The 24,459-nt window shown below is 36.8% G+C and overlaps 1 protein-coding gene and 1 long non-coding RNA gene across 6 annotated transcripts in view; one reads left to right on the forward strand and one right to left on the reverse strand.

Moving 5' to 3' along the window:
- Window positions 1-1,366: 1,366 nt before the first annotated feature.
- Window positions 1,367-23,280, forward strand: LOC137850617 (uncharacterized). Of its 2 annotated transcripts, XR_011092679.1 has the most exons (5): window positions 1,367-1,520; window positions 5,597-5,787; window positions 5,866-6,002; window positions 19,263-19,504; window positions 21,148-23,280. It is a non-coding gene; the product is annotated as an uncharacterized lncRNA (long non-coding RNA). The 2 variants fall into 2 exon arrangements; XR_011092680.1 differs by lacking the exon at window positions 5,866-6,002.
- Window positions 17,651-24,459, reverse strand: part of CDH12 (cadherin 12) — a 579,148-nt gene continuing 572,339 nt past the window's right edge. For all 4 annotated transcript variants that reach the window (XM_068670857.1, XM_068670854.1, XM_068670856.1 and 1 more), the window contains one exon: window positions 17,651-18,733. In XM_068670857.1, the coding sequence (XP_068526958.1) occupies window positions 18,234-18,733 (500 nt within the window). In that variant the 3' untranslated portion in view covers window positions 17,651-18,233. The remainder of the gene's footprint in view (window positions 18,734-24,459) is intronic.

Here is a 24,459-nt window from a genome sequence, read left to right on the forward strand (position 1 = left end):
AACAACTATCAGAAAAATGCTTTTCATGGATACTGCTGTAGAACCAAGTCTGGCAGATCAGCACTTATGGTAGTGGGCAGTATGGACTCATAATAGGAAATAAAAAATAATTCAAACAGAATTGAGAAGCAAAATAATGGATTTATTTCTGTTATACTGGTGGGGGAACTAGACAGAGACTTTTAAGAGATGAAGGCACTTGGGCATTTCTTTTGGGTGGTGCATTTTATCTCCTAACTGAAACTTCAAAAATAGCCCCCAAAACCTAGACTTATTCTGCTTAACTTTAAATGCTGAACTGTGATAACTAAGCCAGTTGCCAACTCACTCCAGATTCTTTTGAGAGTTAATGAAGACAGCTGGCCTGAGATGAGGCTGCATCTTGTTTCAGAGACACTGCCTTGTTTCAGAGAGTAGAGGAGACTAAGTCATCCTGAGAACACAGAGTCAAAAGGGAAGGTGATACATGTAATTAGGTGATGATTTTGTCTGTTGTTTTGTTTTTGTTTTATAAACTGGTTTCTCTTGTATGCTTTTAAGGTCTCCAAGTCATTCTTTTAGAAACTCATTCTGGCATATGCTTGTTTTTCACTGAGAAACAGCTTTCTCAGGGATTCATTAATTTCTGAGGTAGGGAATAAAACTGTTCTTGTTAAAGAAGAGAGGAAAAAACAGAAATATGTACATGAATATAGTGTTATAACATATCCATAACAGTTCTATTATCACTTTTAAGTCTCTGCCATGTCGCAGCAGATAAAATATTCTTTGTTCTTCACACACACTCATTTCTGATGCAGAAGATATAGATTCATTTATAATTGCATGTACACTGGTGATAACTCCAGCTGGTTTACGTAACTTTCTGCCTTGAGAGCTCAAAAAAAATATAAAAAATAAAAATAAAATCTCTGTATTCCAATTCAGGCTGTTAATCTTTATAGTTCCCTGTCCTTCATGATGAAGCAGGCAGCAGAAGATATTCTCTAACATGATAAAATGTGTCAAAAGCTGTCTTCCCTGTACATAACCAGTCAATGTCAGTTCATCGTATGTAGTCTTACAGCAGCCAGTGAGACTTCTAAAATGCAGTGGCACATATTGCTTCATGGCCCAACGCATTATCATAGGGGAAATGGAAAGCAGTTAAGTTTGGTGAGTGTGAGAAAGCTCATTTTGGTCTGGTGTTGGTCATCCATTCATAACAGGATGCAGTTCAGTATGGATGAATTCCTGCCTTTAACAACATGATTTTGGCTTGGAGAGTTGAACTGATTATTGATTTGCCCCAAATTCATATGTGAAAACACTTTACAAAATGAAGTAAAAATGAAAGTTTTGCAAAAGCTTTTTCTTCTTCTTTGTTCTTACAAGTCATTATTTACAGATACTATTACAGTACTGGGGACCAGGAACAGCCATCCCTGCCTTTGTCACCGCAGGCTATTGATACATACTACGAAAAACTACATAAGACAATCCAGCTGGAAATCAGAGCTGAAGAATAATAAACCAGCTTGGTAAGTTGAGTTCCTTTTAGAAAGCACATAAAACTTGTGCACTGTTACTTGTATCGATTTTCCATTGGTTTCCAGTTAAATTTTTAGACAGCATTTTTAAGCTTAAATCCATAAATGAGTCAAAACAAGTTCACATACATTTGCAAAATCCCATATAGACAGCTGATGCCATCTCAGTGTGATTTGTTTACAACAACCATTTAATAACAATTGTGGATTTTTAGATGATTTTTAAATGCGTAGAAACTTAGTTAGTCTAGATCCTTCTAAAATGCATAGAAACTTAATCTAGATCCTTCTTTCTTTCACAGCAGTAAAAACCCTAGGGCAAGGTACAGGATTTACCACTCTAGTTTTCATGACCTACGTATTTTACAGTTACTTTTGCCAAGTGAGGGATCCAGAGAATAAATTTTGTTTAAGTATCTAGTATAGAAATGGTGTAACACAGTAAGTAACCTTTAGGACTGTGTGATTGAACTCCACAAATGTGGAACAAGTGTATATGCACCTGCTAAGGTTTTTCAGGAACTTTTATGGAAATAGGTTATGTCTCATAGTGTGGTGTTTGTGTTCTATTGAGATGTTTTTGCAATTGTTTATTTACCTGTGTTCCTGGTGGATAGCACAGAACTGAAAAAGAAACACCTTAAAAAGACAGGAATGAACTAGTTAAGCCTTTTGCTTACTTGACAATTATATGATTTGAATGAGAATTAAGTAAGTTAAGAAAACCACCCAAATAAGTAATGGAGATCAATGAAATTCTGGACAAAAATGTATTCTGAGTTCCATAGGTAAAATTTAAATTGCATCCATAACATAATCATTGATGAAACTTTGTCACAAAATGTCTTTACAAACTGATAGGTCTACAAAATCATCCTTTAAAGGCAAAAAATACATTTGCTCTGCTTTGACAGCACCTGTCATTGCTCATCAATATGAGAAAGGATTTGTATTTTATTCCATAATTAATTGAACATTCACCTGCTAGCTGTGGTAAATCATCTCAAAATCCTGATTTTTTTAACTCTTCAGATAGGAACACAAAACATATATCTAAACATCCTCCTGACAGTGGGATCCAAATACTGTGTACATTTTTCTGATTCATAAGATTCCAAGTAAAACCTCTGTATGCACCAAAACTACAGAAAGCCTCAGTCCCTCTCATTTCACCCATGTGTTTGTGGAAAAGATAAGTGAAATAGTTTCACTGTGTTTGTCATTAATTTAGAAAATTGTTGTCAGCATTATTAAAAGTAACTTCTTGCTTTTATTCAATATCACAGGACATATTTTATTTGTTGCTTGTAAAGCAACAGTGATAAACTATTCTGCAGGGTCACATTGCTGTTTGAGATTAGTTTTTATAAAATACAAAGTTTAAGGTGCAAGCTAAATGATATAAATCTGCTTTTTATTAAAATATTATATATTAGCAATATTAATAATGGAAATATTCTGATTATTTCTCTTGTAATTTGTTAATTCCCACAGAAGAAATGTGAATATTACAATGGAATTCAGTTTCCGTGCATAACCATACTAAAGAACAAACAGATTTTTAAGAGTCTATATCCATTTTATAGCACTCAATAAATGTAATTATTTCAGTATGTCAAAATAACGATGAAAGACATTTAAAATGTTTTCACATATTGATTCACTTAATTTTATAAAATATACTTGACAAAACTGTGGCAAAAAAAAAAAAAAAAAGTGTAGGGAGATGGGTGCTGCCTTGGATTTGTGGATCCAAGGATCTCTCTTAGAGGTAAGATACTCTATTCCTCTTTTTTTTTTTTTTTTTCTTTCCTATATAAGAAAATACTTTGCTCTTTTCCAAATGAGTAAAATTTTCTCTTAGGACTCCTAACATAACTCTGGAAACCTAATTCTACTCATATTGAAATATTACAGAGGAAATTCATCCATCACATTATGGTATATAACTGAAAGTCTGTGTTCTTTATGTCTGAAAAGAAAATCTGTTCTAACTCAAAGTGCTCTTTACATTAAAACTCTGTGTTTGATGGAAAGGAAAAAGGAAAGGAAAGGAAAGGAAAGGAAAGGAAAGGAAAGGAAAGGAAAGGAAAGGAAAGGAAAGGAAAGGAAAGGAAAGGAAAGGAAAGGAAAGGAAAGGAAAGGAAAGGAAAGGAAAGGAAAGGAAAGGAAAGGAAAGGAAAGGAAAGGAAAGGAAAGGAAAGGAAAGGAAAGGAAAGGAAAGGAAAGGAAAGGAAAGGAAAGGAAAGGAAAGGAAAGGAAAAAGAAATCAGATACATGAATCAAAATACAACATAAACAGTTGTATTTTCTATCATTAGGTAACAATAAATCATGTTTTGTGAAAACTTTATGAACCTAAAAATACGTCTGTGCATTGTTATTAGATTAAGCTGATGTCAGAGGTGGTTCTCTCAACATTTTGAAAAGCAGGTCTGGCATAAAGAAGTGCTAGCTAAAGCTTAAAATTTCTGTTCTGTGACAAATATTTGAATGTGTGATTTCATTTTATGAAGAAAAAAAGGGGGGGGAACAACTATTCCGAAACCCTTATAGTGTACAGTATTTCCAAAAATGAATATGTACCTAGCGATACCAGAAACTTCTGGATCCCTCGAGCTGCCTAATTCGTGCCCTATTGAGATCCAAGTGCAGCAGGACTGCTGTTGAAAGTTGATGTGCTTCTTGTCTGCTTCATTTTTGTGTGCAACTGCATAGGACTCTTAGAAGAGACTGGTCCCACTGTAAGCAATAAGCTTTACCCTAACAAGAAATCAGAGCTACAGACAAGTTATGAAACCCCGCAGTTCTGTATGATGGTGTGTAACTCTGTTCTGTGATGTACAGCAGTCTTGCAGTACTCCCACTATGTTTCCTGCAGTGGTAAAGGGAATTCTTTTGCTGTCATGAAGAAATTTCTTCCTTGTCAAGACCTCCCTGACAATCATACATTTAAATTCAGCTCATAAATAAGCAGTCATAACTCTTACTGACTTGGAACGATCAGCACTTTTGTCATAGTTGAATTCAGTCCATTGCTTTTAATATAGTCATGAGCACTTAGCAAGAGAAGCATTATACTAAATACAGGAACTGTGGAGAGCCATTGTCAGGTACTTGCTAGTAATTTATGTTCAAGAAGCGCACAGAGCCCTCCACGGTGTTAATATGCATCATACGGTGCTGCTTTGGTGGGATTCAAGTCTCACTTCACAGTCTCTGATAATTCTGAAAAGGTTCAGAGCCTGTTGATTTCTCATTAGCTGGTATTTGATTGCCAGGCCATTATATTCTTGTTTCTGTCGAGTTTTGAGCAGGCTGAAGTGACTTCATTATAAAGAGCACCATTATCTCTGATGCTAGTATATGACTATTGATTATGCAACTAGAATAAACCCCAAAAAGCTTTTTAAAATATATGCATATTTTTGAATAATTATCCTTTTTCATAACAGTATTTTAAAAGCTCAAGACAAGTAATTACATGACTGCCTACAGCAAGAACAAATGCTGGCAAACCTTTGATTTGTTGAGAGAAATGGAGGCAATAGCTGGTGTGAGTCAGTGGATTGTTGTTGCAGATTATATAGCAAGTAATTAATGGGAAATATGAGTGGGTTGAAGAGTGAACAGTTTTAGAAATTATTCTTATATGGAGTTTAGCACTTGTTGTATTTCTGTCTTTTTTTTTTTTTTTAATTTCAGTCTGAATTAAAATGACATCTTGACCCTTCTGGAGTTCATGGGAATTTCACTGTTGAGAGTAAGGTAGCGTGGATTTCAGCCTTTGTGTCTGCAATCTATTAAAAGATTTTTTAAAATATTTGCAGTTAAATTGCCATTTTGGGATCTATTTCTTAATATGCATAAGGAAATCTGCTAGTAGAAATTAAACTGCTACTTTAGGATTAACTGGCAACATCCAAGATTATCTTTTTGATGAAAATGCATGAAAAAATGAGCAGGCATGCATACTATGTCAGGTAAATATTCACCTTAGAAAACAGAATGAACTAGTAGGTCAAATAGCAATCCCTAATATTACCTGCTATTGTCTGCTTATTAAGGAGTACCTGTTGCAACTGAATCCCACGAGATACTGCAAATGTGAATGTACTGTCGCAAAAGTGTACTGGTTCGTTGCTTGAACAAACCAAGACCTTCTGCTCGAGAGGAACCCTGAATCTACCAGCCACGTGAGGGCAGCAAAGACCCAAGCTGTAAGAGGGCCGCATGAGCCATTGCAACAACTGAACAGGTCAGTGGTGGTTTGCTTTGTTTTGTTTTAATTGTTATTATTATTATAGTTATTCCACTTTGTTTCTTCCTTTCGCAGCTATGTTTTAGGAATGCCATGTCAGGATGGTGGAAGTCCTGCCACTGCAGTCTTTTAGAAATGACCAGACAAAGCAATGACAGTACATACTTGATTGCACTCTCTCGCAATGAGGAAGGTTAATTGGCTTTCAACAGGTATTTCCAACATTATCTTCTGATCCCCAAACAGACCAGTAGATCCTTTAGATCTGTACTTTCTTCGCACTGTGGCTGAGAGGAATTGAATCATGGCATAAGAAAAAAAAAAAAAAAAAAAAAAAAAACAAAAAACAAACAAACAAACAAAAAACTTTTATCCTTTGGTCCTAAAGTGCAAAGCATGGAGAACTGCACTGCTGCTTAGTAGCGTTTCTTCTTTTGAGTAGTATGCTATGCTGTTTACGTTCTCACATTTTTTTCTGTTACAATAATTACAAAGCATCCAGACACTGCAGTCATCATTATTACGTTTCAATTCTATGTACATTCTACAAATGGGATTTTTATGCAAAGTGACACCAGAGAACCCCCCACCCCCCAGCTGTACAATGTCTTTTCAGTACAAATTTGTCTTAAATGAAAAGAATATACATTTCAGGTTTCTATATAATTACTTTGTAGTATTCACACTTGTCAGGGGATAAACTTAAAAAGAAATGTAAATTAATAAAATTTAGAGAAATAGATATGAATGACCAGCAGACCTCTTGTCTTTTACTATACTGGAAAATTTCACAACAAAACACAGTGAAGTGAGCCAAAAAATGCATCAAAATTTAAAGTTAAGTTCCTCTGGAACCTAAAGGTTTTGTTGTTTAAAAACAAAATATTTTTTTGTTGTTTAAAATACTGCAATTTGGAAGCTGTATAGATTGATATGTCTATCATGCATTATGCAGTCATTTTGAGAAAGCTGATGAAATTCCCATGCTTTGTACTTCTTCGCTTGGTAGTCATCAATCAGTATAATGCCATTTTCTGAAACCAGATTGCTGACAAATATGAACATTGCCTGAGCCATGCAATATTTGTATCAGCAGAATGTGAGCTTTTCCAGGAATGTAATTTGGCCATACATGTATACCTCTTAAAGCAAGAAGCTGATCATGGTGGTCGTTTTCTTAGTCTCATGTTGTTATCCTGGTAGAGATGACAAGTTGTGCATCGTTCCTTATATTTTTCTTATTAATACTAATATAAACTTTTTACCAAGTGACTGTAACACTGATGCTCAAATAGAATATGTAGACACAAATGTTAGACATCTCTCTTCCATAGTCCACTTGCCCTACCCATTAACTCCCAACCCACATTAATCAGAATAATAATCAAAATTCTCAGTCTTTCAAGCAGTTATCAGTGGGTTTTTTTTTTTTTGTCCTGTGCTAGTTGGTGCTGTGCCAGCAATAGACACCACACAGAACAACCAATGCTGTTCTAGCTACAAGTGCAGAGCACAGCACTATACAGGCTGCAGTGAGGAAAGTTAACTCCATCCTAGCCAGACCCAGCACAATCATCAATTCAGTATCCTCTGCTACATAGTATCTTGTATATTTCATCTTTAAAATAGATGTGACCTCTGTCAAAGACAAAAGATAGATTGCTGATCAGTAGATAGTGTTTTTTGAGATGCATAGTCTGTGTGTGTATTCGTGTTCTGCTTGCCTTTCTTCCCTCTAACAAAGCCATCTTCATTTATTTCTCAGAACAAATGAAATAGCTGCAAATATTCTTCCCCTTTTGTTGAGCCTTATTCAAGCAAGAGGGGAAGGTAAGGACTAGAGCATGCCTGATACATGTACAGCAAAAGAAAATCTCAGTGGCTGTGGGTGCTACCATGTACATCCTACACTACAAAACTGTTAGTATATATAATCATAAACAATGCATATTGAATGTGCATCAAGATTTGTAATGATTGCAGATCTATTCTGGGTAATTTAACAGACTGTTGCAAAAATGTGAGTTAGAGGACAGACAAGAAATTAGTTGTTGTAGAGTCTATATCCAAGACAGATCCTTTAAGAGATCAAGAGTACCAGCACATGAGTAATCTCATGCATGCTTCAGAACGGAATAATATAATAGCAATTCAGTATATTAGTGGACATTTCCTTTGGGAATGATAACATATCACTTCCCAAAAATTGAAAGAAACTTTGGTACCTAAGTTATCCAGTGGCAGATTTTCTATAAAAGTTCAAATTATTTTAGATCAGAGGTCTTGAGAGTGCAACTAGCTGTAGTCTGATATTTGTGTTTATTTTCCAACCCATTTGCGTGGCATTATCATCATTTCTTAGCTGTATGACGATTTTTCAGTCAGTTATGTTGGCTTAGCTAGCTGCATGTTGTAGGCCCTAAGAGGTGTTGTGCCTGGCTTGTGTGAAAATAAATGGTGATAGGTTTCTTTGTGGTGCTAACAGAGGCTTTAAAAAGCAAGGGCTTTGGAGCCTTGACAAATTCCTTCTTATTCCTTCTTTCACCACATTTTCACAGAGCAGCATAGCTACACTTTGGACAGAGTCTGTCTCCACCACTGAATGGTTGATTTTGCACCCTCTTAGCAAACAAAGCAATCTCATTCCAAGTCTTTATACTGGAATGATTAATCCTAAACAAAATAGTAGAGTAATGATAAAATAATTTCCTTACATTCCTTGAGATGTTTAGAAATCAGTGTATTGAAAGATATTGCTCAGTAAAAAATAAAAAATAATTAAAAAAAATAAATACTTCAGCCAGTTTTCAGTATTAGCTAAAAATGTTCAACATTTCATTTTAAAACTTAACTTAGAATTAAAATGTTACAGAATTTGATTGAATACATTGTTGTTGTTGTTGTTGTTTTATAACTTTATGATGACTGACTGGGGGAAAAATCAACAAAACAATATAAATACAAAAATTGTAAGAGAAATAAGACACCATCAGATCTAGATGAGTAAATTTATTTCCTAAATTTCCTATTCCTAAATGTACCAGCCTGACTGCAAAAAGAAGAAAAGCTAGGTTTTATTTAAGAAAACTGGCATTTTTTTTTTAAGAAAACTGGCATTAGAAAAAGAGAATGTATTGTCACGTTAGGCAGGATCTTAAAAAAAATTCTTATATTTTTCTGTTTATCATGGAATTTAACTTTAAATATGTTGACTGATTTAAAAAAAAAAAAAAAGGTTTCAGATGCTGTACTGCTCTGATTTCGGTGGCTTCTCTTCACTTTTGTTTGTCATGTGCATCATACTAAAACTTACTGAAATGCTTTAAAGCCATGTTTGAGTAGATTCATGTGTTGTTTTTTTTTAAACATATTTCCTGTTGAAAGTGTATTCCCTGTTCCTGCGCACTTTATCATGTGGTAAAAGAGAGTTTTATCATGTGATAAAATGATATAATTGGAAAAAAAATACTATGCTCTATTGTTCAAAAATATTTGTATCTTTGTAATATTAAGTAGTAAACTAGCACATCCATATGTCCTGTCACATTTGCGGAATGTGTTCCAATACCTAAATCAAAAAAATGCTCACTCTTTTGCCATGGATTTGTCATAAAGTTTTTTGTTTGTTTGTTTGTTTTTCTGAAATTTCCCTCTCCATCTCTTAGTGTCGGATCATTGCAGGAGGGAACTGCTTACTTTGTGTATTTTTAAAAATGATTGTTCTTTTATACTTTTTTTTTTTTGGTATAGCTTCAGCAGGTGGTGTGAAGAACACTTAAGTGGTCTCAATATCATCTTGGGAGATACAAGGTCTTATTTGCTTTGCTTTAACTTTTGGAGGGTAGCAAAGTGGGGCTCTTAAAATTTTTGTGCATGATTTAACTGCTCTGCTATTGCATAGGAGGAAGAGAGTTTCCTGTCATTTAGTAGGGTTATTTTTTTCATTTGTTTTGGTTGATTCCAGCAAGTGACTTTAGCAGCCTGTGTGATACTGTAGGCCTATTAAACATGAGATTGCCATTGGCAATTTAGGAAAGGGATGATTTCTGTCTAACTTGTAGCAGGATGTGTTACTGAGCATTGCCCAGGCTGAGAAAGTTAGGCAAAGGTAAACTGGAAGAGGCATGGAGTGAAAGAGGATTTTCAGCATTACACTAAATCCTGCTTTGTTCTGCTGCTGCCTTTCTATTTTATCAGAAAATTTTACATAGAAAAAATCTCTTGGTTAAGTAAAGAAAACCTATGGACAATGTAGAGACCAAGAATCTGTCACACTGTATTGGGAAGAAGAGTACTTCGAGTGCAGCCTAAATTATGCATAAATCAGCTGTGGCAACCTGTAGATATCAGTGGGAAGGTTTGAGATTACTTCTTCGTTGCACCCTGGGGAGGCTATGTTGTGTCAGGCTGTGCTGGTGCTGTGTTTTGGATCTGTGACCAAATCAGTGTTTATTATAGAACAGTGTTCTGCATAATGCTAAACCGGGCTTGCACTGCATCAAAACTTTCTGTTTCCTGCTCTGCCCTTGCAGTGAGTAGTCTGGGAATGCCACCCAGCTGCCCCCAACTGACCAAAGAGGTATTCCATACCGTATGACATTGTGCTCAGAAATAAAACTGGGTGGGGTGGGGGGGTGAAGTGGGGGGAAAAGCTTTTTTGGGTAGCTAGCCATTACTTCGAGACTGGCTGGGCATTGGTCTACTTGTAGGAGGTGACGAATGTATCATTTGGTGGTGGTGGTGTTTTTTTTATATATATATATATTTTTTTTTTTCTTCCTTTTTCCTTCACTTATTAAACTGTCTTATCTTGACCCAGGACTTATTTTGACTTTTGCTCTTCCTATTCTGTCCTCCACAACCATGTAGCTGGAGTCTGAGTGATGCTTAGCCACTCACTGGGGACAACCCACCATGAAGGCTCTGTCATATGCAGAAAAGAATGCAGATTTCTGAATTCCTGAATCCAAGGAAAGTAGTAAACATGGTAGAGACTGGTTCAGCTCAGAAACTTTTAACAACACAGAGAAACATGTCAGGGCTCCCAACTTATTTTTTTCTTCTTTTTTTTTTTTTTCTATTTTTTTTTTTCAACTATGTGTTTCAGTGTTATTCTGTTAAGGACTAGTGCAAATGCATGAACAGTCTCTGAATTACAGATCAGAAGTGGTGTGCTATTTCTAGTGAGACTATTCTGCACTATATTCATTTATAGACCATTTCAATGGGAAGAACAGTCCCATTTAGCTTTTCGTGGATACTTAAGTTTCCTCTACTGTGTAGATTTCAAAATGGGGATTTAATTCTGCTTATGACAATAGTTTTCTAAAGTAATTTCCTCAAGGAGATGTCAAATTAATGTGCTAGTTCATCAAATCTGAACCTTGCCAGGACTTTCCTTTCTCCATAACCATCAAGAGAGTACTGTCAGCTTGGGCTGCAAAGTGCTGTCTTCCAGGATAGGCAACAATTCAGACAAATCCCTGTCCTCAATATCTGTCATTGAAAACCCCTGGTCAGAAGATAGTTCCATTAAATCACTTTTTGTATTTACCTACCATGCTCTCTGGACTGCATATGACGTTAAGTGCTTTCAGTCACATCATCTAGGCCAAGCATGACAACTAAAGTATGTGATCTGGAATAACTTAATTCAAGTAATTGTAATTACAATAATAAAAATCAGTCCTAGAAAGTAAAATAAAGCATTTACCAACTGTGGCACAGGATTACTAAGATCATTCATTGCTAAGGTAAATTCATTGAACTTGAAAAAAGACTAACTGAATTTCCATCCTCAAATTTCTACTTTTAAGAACTGAGACATGATATCTTGCTGTACTCCATCTGAAGTATTTCTATTTATTCCATTTGCCATTGCCAAATCTCCCCTATTTTCATGGAATATATTTGTCATATTTTAAGTCTAAGAAATAAAATTAAGCTACAAAATATTACTTTGTTTGTTTGTTTGTTTGTTTGTTTGTTTTAATGTATGTGCAAAGGAATACACAAATAGGAAAATACAAATAGAAAAAAGAAAAAGAAAAAAAAAAAAGAGGAGATAACAGCTCCATGGTCTCTCTCTCTCTCTGCATCTGCTTGCCTTAGCAGAAAGCTGGTGTGTGTTATGTACTGTAGAATTGTAGAAAATATGCTACAGGTTTTAATATTTTGATTAGTACTTATAACTTAAATATTAAATTCACAGTATGATTTCTGCTGATGTCAGTTTGCTGAACATTAAGCTGATGTTCATTCATTCTGAAAAATCTCTTATCAACCCAACCTAGAATTCTGTGCCTGTACAGTTGAGTATTGTATTTCTTGGTCTGATGTTTCTACCATGAAAGTTCAGCTGTAATCAGATCAGATACGCAGCTAGACCAGAACTAGAAGAGTAATAAACATGGGGGTATAAAGATCAAACTTCAAAGTAACCTGGAGCAGCTAAAGCAGCAGGGGTTGAAGCCGGCAGGAGTATTCTGAATAATATTGAGTGTATTGCCCTGAGTTCATTAACTACTGAGAAAAAATAAGCTCCAAATACAAATAAAAACTTAATTATTTACTGGAGAAATGTTGCCAAATAATATAAGATATTCTGTTAAGGCATATTTATTTTTGTTCTCACCTACTATGATGCTATTTCCTCCCCACATCCTGATAGCTTCAAAGAAAGAAAGGGCTTAGTTTATGCTTCTTGACAGAGGCATATAATAGAAAAGCATGCTTTTGACTAGTAAATGCACAGTATTCAATATATGAGAACAATAAATCATGTCTAAGAGCACAACACATGTCAGGAGAGTAGTAAATTGCACACCTGAATACTGGACTAACACAGTCACTCATCTAGCCAGGTAGTCATTACATTCCCTTTCTCCTTCATGTGTTTGCAGGACATAGGAAAGTAATCTTTAGTAACCTAAAGGACAGCTAAGGAAGTGAAAGGCATGCCAAATATGACATGTACTATAGAGGGAACTTTACCCAGTAATAAAGTAATATATGTATTTTTAATACAGACCAAGCCAAACTGAGTCATTGTCACTGTTAGTAATCAGTATAGTGTCCATGTTAAAGACAAAAGTGCATCACTACAATATAAAAGTAGACAGAACTGAAGTAAATAAAGCAATTACAACAGGTAAAATCTGATGGAAATCATAAAATTTGAATGTATAATATGTAATGAAAAAGGAACTGGCTTTATCTATGCAATTTAGTAAATTAGAACTGATGGCATGGTGATTTGAGGATCAATTAAATTGACAGTAATTTTTTGTAGTAATAAGAAAGTAATATTGATCAAACTGGGTTAATATCTTTAGCTAGCAATGGCCATAAGCTGATATCCTAGCAAAGTGTGTAGGAACAGACCAGGTTGTATGACTCCCCCAAATGTTAATCAGGAATTTCCTGAGCTAAATGTGATTGCTCTGTATTAAGCAACATACAAATGATTTGTTTTTCGGGAATTTGTCCAGTCTCTTTTTCAACCTATGTAAATTCTGAGCATCCATGACTACCTTTCCTACTCATTGTGTGAAGAACCACCACAGTTTATTTTCATACTGATTTCTAGTTTCATGTGATGCCCCTCAGTTCTTCTACTGGAAAGGACAGTAAACAATTCATCCCTTTCCAGTCTCTCCACATTTCAAGCAATTTAAAAGATTGCTACAGTATTCCCCTAATCCTACTTCAACGGTCTCTAAAACAAATCCTAGTTACTGTGCATACATAGTTAGGATCCCATTGACCTGACTGGAGGTTTAGAACCTACATACACAGGAGAGTTTTTAGCATAAGTCACAGAATCATGGAAAAGCTGAGGCTAGAACCTCTGGAAATTAACTAGTCCAACCTCCCTGCTTGGAGCAAGGCCATGTAAAGAAAGACTGTATTCAGCTGGGTTTTGAATATCTCCAAAGATGGATGCAACAGAACTTCTGTGGGAAACACAATCCAGTGCTTGGCCATTGTGACTGTAAAAAAAAGACTTCTTTTACTTATGTTTTAATGGAATTTCCTGTATTTCAAGTTATACCACATTGCCTCTTGTCCTGTCACTGGGCTACTGAGAAGACTCAGGCTCCCTCTTCTGTACTTCCATCCATCAGGTATTTATGTACATTGGTATAAGATCCCCTTGAGCCTTCTCTCACCAGGCTCTACAGTTGCAGCTCGCAGTACCTCCTTGTATGTCAGTCAGATGCTTCAATCCCTTAGTGGTCGTTGTGGCCCTTTGCTGGATTTGCTCCAGAAAGTCCATGTCTGCTTTGTATGGAGAAACCCAGGCATGTACCCAGCACTCCAGATGTGGCCTCACCAGGGCAGCACAGACAGCAAGGATCACCTTCCTTGGCCTGCTGGCAACACTTCCTAATACAGCCCAGGCTGCTGCTAGCCTTCATTGCCACAGGGGCACATTTTTGGCTCATGGTCAACTTGCTGCCCACTGGAATTCCTGGGCACTAGTGTCATACAAAATGCCAGTAACCCAGAGTATTAATATATTTTCATTTTGTATTCACTTAATAAAGGGCTTTCATAGCAATGCAGTTTTACAAACTTTAATTTTCAGTACTGTGAAAGATCATCAGTTGTGTCTATCAGTATAAGAACATATTAAGGTAAAAACATTTGCAACGTGATGTCTAGAATAATATTTTCAGTAATCCGTTGAGTTGTTTATTGCCCTTTGCTCCATAATGAACTCTGCTTTCATAAGTCAATCTTCAGTAACTATGATTTTATTTCTGAGCAGCAAAATTTAGAGCAAATTTATAAAATAAAAGTTAAAATCAGAGAATTATAAATTATTCAAACAGATCTTTGTGCCACATTGCTTTCCAAGTCTTTTCTATCTGATTCACTGACAATATTGCAAATCTGCATTTCAAGAATAACAGCATCTTCAGATTTGAGATGTAGCACTCTTAAATCCAATTTTTGGAATTCTTTTATGTTCTGATCACACAGTGAAATTTTCTGAACTTTTCTAAGTAGCAGCATTTTCAGGTGTCTCTTGGGAGGGCACAGAAGACATTTGCTTTCTTCCCTGAAATTCCTTTCAGAGGTTCAGTTATAAATTTGTCTTCAGTTCTGTGTGTCTGCACTGTAAGCTTATCATCTAGATTTCTCTAATACTTGTCTTCTTAGCTGAATGCTTTCCAATTAGACACGTATTTCAGCAGTGCTAATCATACCATAATGGTTTAACTTAAATCATGGATTTGTCTCTGCCAGTGCAGCGTCTCAAAGCCTTCACAGGCTGAAGGCATTTTACAGAATGTTTTGTGTTTTGGAGGGGCACTGTTAAGACATTTAAGATGATGTCAGATGTTTGTGCACCATTATATTAACTTCGGAAATTTAAATGAAAAGTACTTCTCTTGATTCTACCACGTTAGTGCCTTTTAAGCCATATCATATGTAGCTTCCTGTCACTCATACAATGGGGAGGTTTATGGCTTGTTTCCACAGTCCAGACAGACAGACATCCACTGTAAGATCTAGATTGTGCAGATCTTTGGGGATTTTTCAAAAATATGGTGCTTATAAGCACAAGTACTTATTTGATAGAATTTACAAATGTACTGGGGTTCCTTAATCCCATTGACTTTGTCTCATCTTAGATGTCTTGATGTATTTTAAATCTTGTAAACTTCATATTTGTCCAATTCCTGTTTAAAAAAAATAAGTTCTTAAAACCTGACAGGCATCTGTAGAAAGACAGTGACAGAAAGTGGAATTAAACACAAATTACTTGGATCCCAGATTATGTGTAAATGTAAAGCACTCACTTTCCTTAGTTCTACAGAGCTGTTTACAAAAAATACCCCCATTAAGTCAAAATTGTTTGATTACTCCTTAAAGAGAGGTCTTAGATTTTAATTAAGATTTTATAGGATAATTGTATTATATACTTACTTTTTTTTAATCTTCCTGGAGGTTTATTAATTATGTTATAGGAACATTGCAATTACAAAGCTCATAAATGTCAAAAAATAGGCATTTAATATTCAATTAATTATTTATTTAGCATATAACAACTCACTGTTGTATCTGAATCGTGTGTGATAGCACAATTAAGATCACATTTTCTGTGTACTCATATTGTGTGTCAGGTTTCCATACAGACTGTCCTGCTCTGAGCAAATACCAGCCTGTTTGAGAGTCTTAATATTCACCCAGTAGCTGCTAGAATTGCAACTTTCTCAGGAGCAAGCCTGCTATGTGATGTCAGAAAGCCAAACTCTGTTCTTGCTTATGTTGACTTTACTAGTGTAAATAATTGTTAAGGACCAATACAGTTACAAAAAGCAGACATTGACCCCAGGATTGCATGTCCGTAAATGAGCGGTGTCAGATCCTTGTTTTAGCTGTGGCAGTAGGGGATCCTTGTTTTAGCTGTGGCAGTAGGGGAGGACATATTATAATGCATATGCCACATGAGGAAGCATTGCAAAGTACCTCCAAAAGAGTGAAGTTTTCATGAATCAAACCTGTGTTGTAACTAGTAGCAAATATATATATATAAAATTTATTTATTTTTCTCAGAGCTCTACTCTACAGTATCAAGTTGCCCTTTCTATACCGTAAGAAGCACAACATTTAAAAACACCACCTTCAATGTCAAAATTGTTACGCAATGGCCCTTTCTAATCCATTTTCTTCCCTGTCATGTGAGAGAGAGCTTTTGTTGCCTTAATTTGTCTTTCAAGAAACATAAAATACCTTTGCAAATAACGAAAACAAAACAAAGAAACAAACAAAAAAACACAAAAACAACACCAACAAAAAACATTTCTCATTACCACATACAGTGTCTCTTCCTCAGCACTCTGCTAGTATGAGCTATGTCAACTGATTTCAGTGGAGCCTTGTCCAATTGCACCAAATGATCCTAATCTTATTTAAGCTATATGTCTTTTAAAATCTTATTGGGAGTGTCATTTACACACATTCGAAATACCCTTACGTTTCCATGAGAGTAAAGGGAACTTTGGGTGTGTTAATCAGGCTTGTGAGCAAATGATATCTGGTAGCTATTAATGGTACAAAATGGTACAAAATTAATGGTACAGTGGTACAAAAAATAAGCTGCAGACCTGAGGTGAATGGAAGATGTCTTATTCATGAAAGACTTAGGTTGACCTTGCCAGTGCTGTTAATCAGAAATAGAGCTCAACAGATTGTATAGCACTGTGTAGATTTTAGAAGGAGAATTAAGTATATTCACACGTCAGGGCCCATAAACCTTACAAAATGTGTATGCCTTAGATCATCAGAAAAGGCCACATGAAATAGTTTTATAATAGCTCTTCCATGGCATAGTGCCTTAATACAGTGCCAAAATACGATGATATGGTGAACTGTAGCAAATGGTGAGTTACAAAATAACTACCTCTATAATATGTATAGAATATGTATGCCTACAGTACATACAGAACAATCTAATTGCAAAGAAAAGTGATGTGGAGTTCTTTACAAATGCTTCTTTAGTGACAATTACAAGGAAAAAAATGTCTTGGTACTAAAAATACAACAATACTCTTAAAGAAATAAAACTCCCCATTTTCTGTTCTAATAATAGTCTCATTTTAAAAGAAGAGGGAAAGCCAAGGGAAATTTCCTTCGCATAAAGGAGTAGCTGCTTTCATCTTTTATTATTCTGAAAAAAAATGTAATATTTTCATGAACATTTAAATATTCATTGATGTATGCTAAGATCTTTTCCTTTTTAATTTTGGCTTTACAACTTCGGAGTGCAATAGCATTTTAAATTTAAATTCTCTGTGAAGTTTTGGAAGAAGAAATATGATGCCTCAATGTACTGTTTTCTTCAAAACAAAACAAAACAAAACCCATGAACCACAAACTCAATGAACACCCACCTTTCCCCCTCCCATCCCCACTCCTTAGTTTTAGTCTTTATATATACTCTAGGAAGTTGTGTCCATTTTTGTTCTAAAAGAAGTCAGCGTGTTGCTATTGCTTCTTGTCTTAAAGTTCATGTCCAATTTACCATTCAGTTTTGTAACACCGTAACATCAGACTCTTTACCACTTAAATGATAAAAGTTTCAATAGGCACTTTAGTGGAATTACGAAAAAGCTACCACTCTTCCACCATGATGCCAGAAAGCTATCTTCTTTCTATGTCAATCGGTAAACTGTACCTTGTAGGCCTGAGCTTGTCTCAGTGTAATTCCAGAGTAACAAAATAACAACAACAAAAAACTGTATATTACAGGATTTATCTCTCCGTTGTAGATCAAACAAAAACTGACTGTATGATAAATGTAGTAACTTGCTGGAAATATTTGCTGTCTTTTATAATCAAAGGAATTCTGTCCTATTATAAAGCTTAGGTTTATCTTTTTATTTTGTTGTTGGTTTACTTTTCTTTTTATTTCACCATTGTACTTGCTCTTAAGTGACTTTGTCAGGGTTATAACTTTCTTCTTCTCCAAACATGTCTGCCAAGATCTTAAAGCGAGGTCCCCAGTCACTCAGGTAGTCATAATCCTGGTCTGCCTCTGTAGTAAGGGACTCTATGGAGCTGAGAGACTCTGCAACAGATCCATTTCCTTCATAAGCATAGGTTGCCAAGGAGTCATAAGGGGGTGCAGTTGGATCCACATCATTTTCCTGCAGCCTTTGATTAATGAAATCTCTTATGTCTGTGTTATCTTCCACTGGTGGTCTCTGACGTGGAAAACACAAGGTGTCTGGTTTTATGTCTCTGCGCATTTTGTTATCTTCAATCACTTTGGGATTCCTCAGGGCACCAATGTCGAAAGCCTGGGTGTCCTCTTCTCCACCTCCTTCATCATCATAATGGATAACATTATCTCTGATGTCTTCTTTAGAGGTCATCAGGGTGTCCTTTTTCTTCTGCCTCCGTAGTGCTACATATAATACTACAATGACTGTAATGAGAAAAAACTGAAGTTAAGACATGCACAGAAGTAATTTGGTACTCTGATGATATATCATTGTATCTTCCCTTGAAAGCTGTGAGAAACCAAAAGGATTTTTTTTTTTCCCTTAGAAATTAGGCTCCTACTATTCTTATAAAATTAGCAGTGCTCTAGCCAATAAAAAGTGATTTGCAGTTTGATATATGAATCTAACTTTCCTTAGTGCTTGCTGTGCTGCTGAAGGAAGTAAAAAATAATCTTCCTGCTGACTTGCTTTATGTAAAATATAGGGTTGGACAGGACTTGTAGTTCAGAAAGACAGAGGATTTTTTTTTAAAACGTCTTCCATAACATAATAGAGAAAAATCCCCAAATTTCTATGCTTCAAAGAGAGAACAGAAATGAAATGAAATAAATAAATAAATAAAAAGAACAACAACAAAACAGTATTAAAGGAAAAGAAAAAATAAAGGAATCTTTGAAATGAAGAAAAAAAAAATGTCCTACTTCAGCTTTTTGTTTGTTTATTTATTTTTAGGGCATTTTGGCCTCTGTGAGGATCTGCTTTGAAGAATCACGTGTGATATGGTTCTGGAGAGATAAGGGGTTCCAGAGAGCTGGTTGATTTTCCAGTATCACCTCTTCCAAGCTCAACAGCAATCCATCCCAATGAGCAGGACATCAAGCAAGGGCAGCAGGAGGCTTTCATGGATCATTAAATACCTCCTGACTAAACTCAGAGACAAAAAGGAATCATGTAAGAGGTGGAAGCAAAGACTGGTAAGCCAGGAAAAATATACAGTTAGCAGAAAATGTAGGAGTGGGGTTAGGCAAGCCAAAGCCCATCTGGTGTTGAATCTCAAGGGGGACACGAAGGGCTTGTGCAAGTACTTGAACAGCATGAGGAAGACCAGGGAAAATGTGGGCCCACTGATGAATGCAGCAGGTGCCAAAGGACTCGGAAAAGGCTACACTTATTTGCCTTTGTCCTTATTGGTGAGGTTGTTGTTCAGGAATCCCAGGTCCCTGAGACCAGAGAGAAACTTTGGAGCAGTAAAGTCTTATCCTTGGTCAAAGAAGATCATGTTAGGGAAAACTTAAACAAACTGGACATAGACAAGGACAGTGAAACTGATAGGATGTATACTGTGGTAAGAGAAATGACGGATATAATTGCAAGGCCACTGTAGATAATCTTTGAGATGTCTTGGTGACAGAGAGAAATTTGAGTACTGGAGAAATTGTCACTACTATTTCAAAGAATACAAATGATTCAGGGAACTACAGTCCAGTCAGCCTTACCTCAGATCCTGATGAAAGTAATGGAGAAAATAATTCCGGAAACCCTCCCTTTAACAAACCTATTAAGAACAGGAAAGGTGATCAGAAGTAAACACGGCTTTATGAAGGGAAAACTCACCCGATATCAACTCATCTGATAGCTTTCAACAGTGAGGTGTCTGGTGGATGAAAGGAGAGTAGTGGATGTTTTTTATCCTATCTTTAGCAAAGTGTTTGATGCTATCTCTGTAATAGCCTTCACAGAAAAAACTGAGAAAATGTTGACAAGATACTGGATGGTGAGGTGGATGGCAAAACTGGCCAAATGGCTAGGCTTTAAATGTTGTGATTGATAGCTAGATATTTGAGGCCACGCACTAATGATAAACCACAGGTCAATACTGGGACCAGTTTTATTTAACATATTCATTAATGACCTGGACAGAGTACACCATCTGCAAGGTTGCAGGTGATAGAAAACTTGGGTCTGTGACACCATTCAGAGGTAACTCAACAGGCTGGAGAAATGGGCCAATAGGAAACTCATGAAGGTCAACAAAGGGAAATGCCAAATCCGACGGGAGGAATGGAATAATCTCATGCACCACTAGATGCTGTAGGCTAACTGGCTGGAAAGCAGCTTGGTAGAAAAGAACCTAGAAATACTGGTGGGCAGCAAGTTGACCATGAGCCAAAAATGTGCCCCTGTGGCAATGAAGGCTAGCAGCAGCCTGGGCTGTATTAGGAAGTGTTGCCAGCAGGCCAAGGAAGGTGATCCTTGCTGTCTGTGCTGCCCTGGTGAGGCCACATCTGGAGTGCTGGGTACATGCCTGGGTTTCTCCATACAAAGCAGACATGGACTTTCTGGAGCAAATCCAGCAAAGGGCCACAACGACCACTAAGGGATTGAAGCATCTGACTGACATACAAGGAGGTACTGCGAGCTGCAACTGTAGAGCCTGGTGAGAGAAGGCTCAAGGGGATCTTATACCAATGTACATAAATACCTGATGGATGGAAGTACAGAAGAGGGAGCCTGAGTCTTCTCAGTAGCCCAGTGACAGGACAAGAGGCAATGTGGTATAACTTGAAATACAGGAAATTCCATTAAAACATAAGTAAAAGAAGTCTTTTTTTTACAGTCACAATGGCCAAGCACTGGATTGTGTTTCCCACAGAAGTTCTGTTGCATCCATCTTTGGAGATATTCAAAACCCAGCTGAATACAGTCTTTCTTTACATGGCCCTGCTCCAAGCAGGGAGGTTGGACTAGTTAATTTCCATAAGCACCTTCCAACTGTGATTTTGTACTCAATAGAAGTTGGTTTATGGGTTGGGTTTTTTTGTTTTGGTTTGTTTGTTTAGTGTGTATGGTTTTTTTTCTCTTTTTTTTTTTCTTTCTTTTTTTTTTCAGTAGTTCAGAGATACAGTTTATCAAATGCAAAATCTGCTAATAGTAAACTGGCATTTTCTTATATTTAATTCCCTAACTGTCTTTAGTAGAAATGAGAGTATCCTAACTGCTCTTAGTGAAGTAACACAATAATGAATACAGAGTTGCAATAATTACAAATTCATGGTCAGGTTTGTGTGGCATAAAATAACTCCCAGTACTAATGTATTTTCTGTATTTTATACAGAAATAAGTTCAATGAGAATGACTTCAAGTACAATTTTAGTGACTGTGGGAGGACAGGTTCACAGCAAGTAATGAAATTCCTGAAGGATTTTTTTTTTTTTAATTTATCAACGGAATAGTAAAGATAAAGTCTGGATATAAGATAAATGTCATTCTCCTATGATATACATGTCATTAGAGATCTCATAATTTATACATTATCTTTTCTAGGTAATATACCAGGCTGATTGTAATGAAGGGAGCTATTAAAAGATTAAACCTCTTCTCCAAACACAATTTCAGTAATTTGGTCTGGAGTTCTGTGCAAACCATGCATTCAAATATTTTCATTAGTGTTATATATGCCAAGAGCATTCATCATCAGCAGAGTTGTTGAGTTCTTTGACATAACTATTTTTGGTTGAATATGCAGATTTTTAAAAATAAATACTTTATTTGTTTCAAAAAACCATTAGGGAAACATAAACACAATTCTCTTGAAGAGAGAATCTTAGCAAATCTTGGAGAAATTTAGACTTCGAGTATTCCTGTTTGTCCAGAAACTAAAAAGCTGGACTAAAAGTGCTAGGCTCTCTGATGTATAGTTCACACAGTCCAGATTACCGGACATAAGAATGGCAAAATAAAATGCTTTGCTACACCTGTGGTTAGGTCTTCTAGACACTTGAGTCTGTAACAGAGAGTTTAGATATCCTGAGAATCCTGCCTTAAGATAGAGTTATAACTGACTGAATTCTTCACTTTGAAATAAGCCAAAACTTTTTTCATAATGGCTTTTTTATTATTATTATGAAGCTCACTCTTAGCTGTTTTTATCCAGCAACCCCCTAGAAATAAAGTAAAATTAAATTAAAAATTAAAAAAAAAAAAAAAAGTAATCCCAAGGATTTGTGGTAGACAAGATAGTTTCCTTTCTTCAGAAAAACTGACCTAAGAGCTTTTATCTTTTTGTTTTTTGTTTTTTTTAATTTGTCAGAATGGGTGTACAATTTACTAATTCTCATTCCATAAAGTCTGAACATTTGCCATTCTCATTCTGATTTCAAACAACATTTTTCTCACAATATAAAATTTGTACAGAACATAAATTCTGAATTTTACCCACTGCTAATTAGAAGCTGCTAATGTAACCTCCATCCTGTAGTACTTACTTAAGTGGTAAATTACTATATCCAAATGGAAAGATGTATCCCTATAGTGGGTTTACGTGGCAAGGTTTTGGTAGCAGGGGGCCATAGCGGTGGTTTCTGTGAGAAGGATCAAGAAGCTGCCCCACGTTTGGTAAGGGCCCCACTGTTTTCCAGAGCTGAGCCAATAAGCGATGTTGTTTTGCGCCTCTGTGAGAGCATATTTAAGACAGGGAAAAAAACGCTGCGCCACACAGCAGCTGGGAGAGTGAGAGGAGTGAGGAACAGCCTTGCAGGCACCAAGGTCAGTGAAGAACGAGGGGGTGAGGTGCTCCAGGCGCTGGAGCAGAAGTCCCCTGTGGCTTGTGGTGAGGACCATGGTGAAGCAGGATGTCCCCCTGCAGCCCATGGAGTACCACGGTGGAGCAAGGTTCCACGCTGCAGCCCGTGGAGGAGACCACGGTGGAGCAGGTGGCCCTGCACCGACGGAGGCTGCCGCCTGTGGAAGACCCCTGCCCGAGCAGATTCCGGGCCGGACCTGTAGCCTGGGGAGAGGAGACCACGCAGGAGCAGGTGACCTGGCAGGAGCTGCTGCCCGTAGGGGAGCCAGGTTGGAGCAGTTTGCTCCTGAGGGATGAACCCCGTGGTACGGACCCATATCTGGAGCAGTTCTGGAAGAGCTGCTGCCTGTGGGAAGCCCACGCTGGATCAGAGGACTGCATCCCGTGGGTGGGACCCCACAGCACAGGGGACGAGAGTGACCGAGAAGGAACGGCAGAGAAGCGCTGTAGACTGACCATAACCCCCATTCCCCCATTCCCCTGCGCTGCTCGGGGGGAGGAGGTGGAAGAGGGTGGATGGCGGGGGGTGGGAAGGTGCTTTTGGTTTCTTTCCTTTGTTTCTCACTTCTCTAGCTTGTTAGTAATAAGCAATAAATCTTACTATCTCCCTATGCCAAGTCTGTTTTGCCTGTTACAATAATTACTGCGTGATTTTCTTGTCCTTATCTCAACCTTTGAGCCCTTTTCACATATTTTCTCCCCATTTCTCTTTGAGGAGGGGGAGTGAGAGAGCGGCTGTGGTGGAGCTCAACTGCCCACTCAAGCAGAACCACAACAATCCCTACATTATATTCAGTGTCTGTGCTCTTTTTGTTTATCCAATAAACGTACACAAGGATTAGCATGAGATCTAGGAAGACCATTAGTATTAAGAAGAGGCCTCTGTAAGAATCAGTCTGCATTACGTAGCCCACAGTGAGCCTGTGTATGTTACAAAGGTGTCTTGAATTTATTACCTGGTCATTAAAGCTATACTGTAGGTAGGATGCACACTAGTATAGATTGCCGTGGGCATACTGTAAATAAGATGAGATTTAAATATAATGTAGATCTAGATGATGATGCCATGTTATGGAAGGCAAGCTGAAATTAGAATGTTTGTGTCAAGTTTTACAGCGACCTAGCCAGTCACAGTCTTTATTACAATTCTTTTATTTTCTTTCATTTCATCACTTTTCTTTTTCTCAAGTTGGTATTAAGAATTAAATAAAGGACTTTACTAAGTCCTTTATTGCTGTTACTGTCAGTAAGACTTCTCTACCTTTTTAATTTAAAAAATGTCAGCTTTTCAAGAAAAGTATTAAGTGAAACTGTTTCAGAGAAAAAATACAGTTCAGGTTCCACTGA

The sequence above is a fragment of the Anas acuta genome, chromosome 2 (genome assembly GCF_963932015.1).
Source record: "Anas acuta chromosome 2, bAnaAcu1.1, whole genome shotgun sequence".
NCBI lineage: Eukaryota > Metazoa > Chordata > Aves > Anseriformes > Anatidae > Anas > Anas acuta.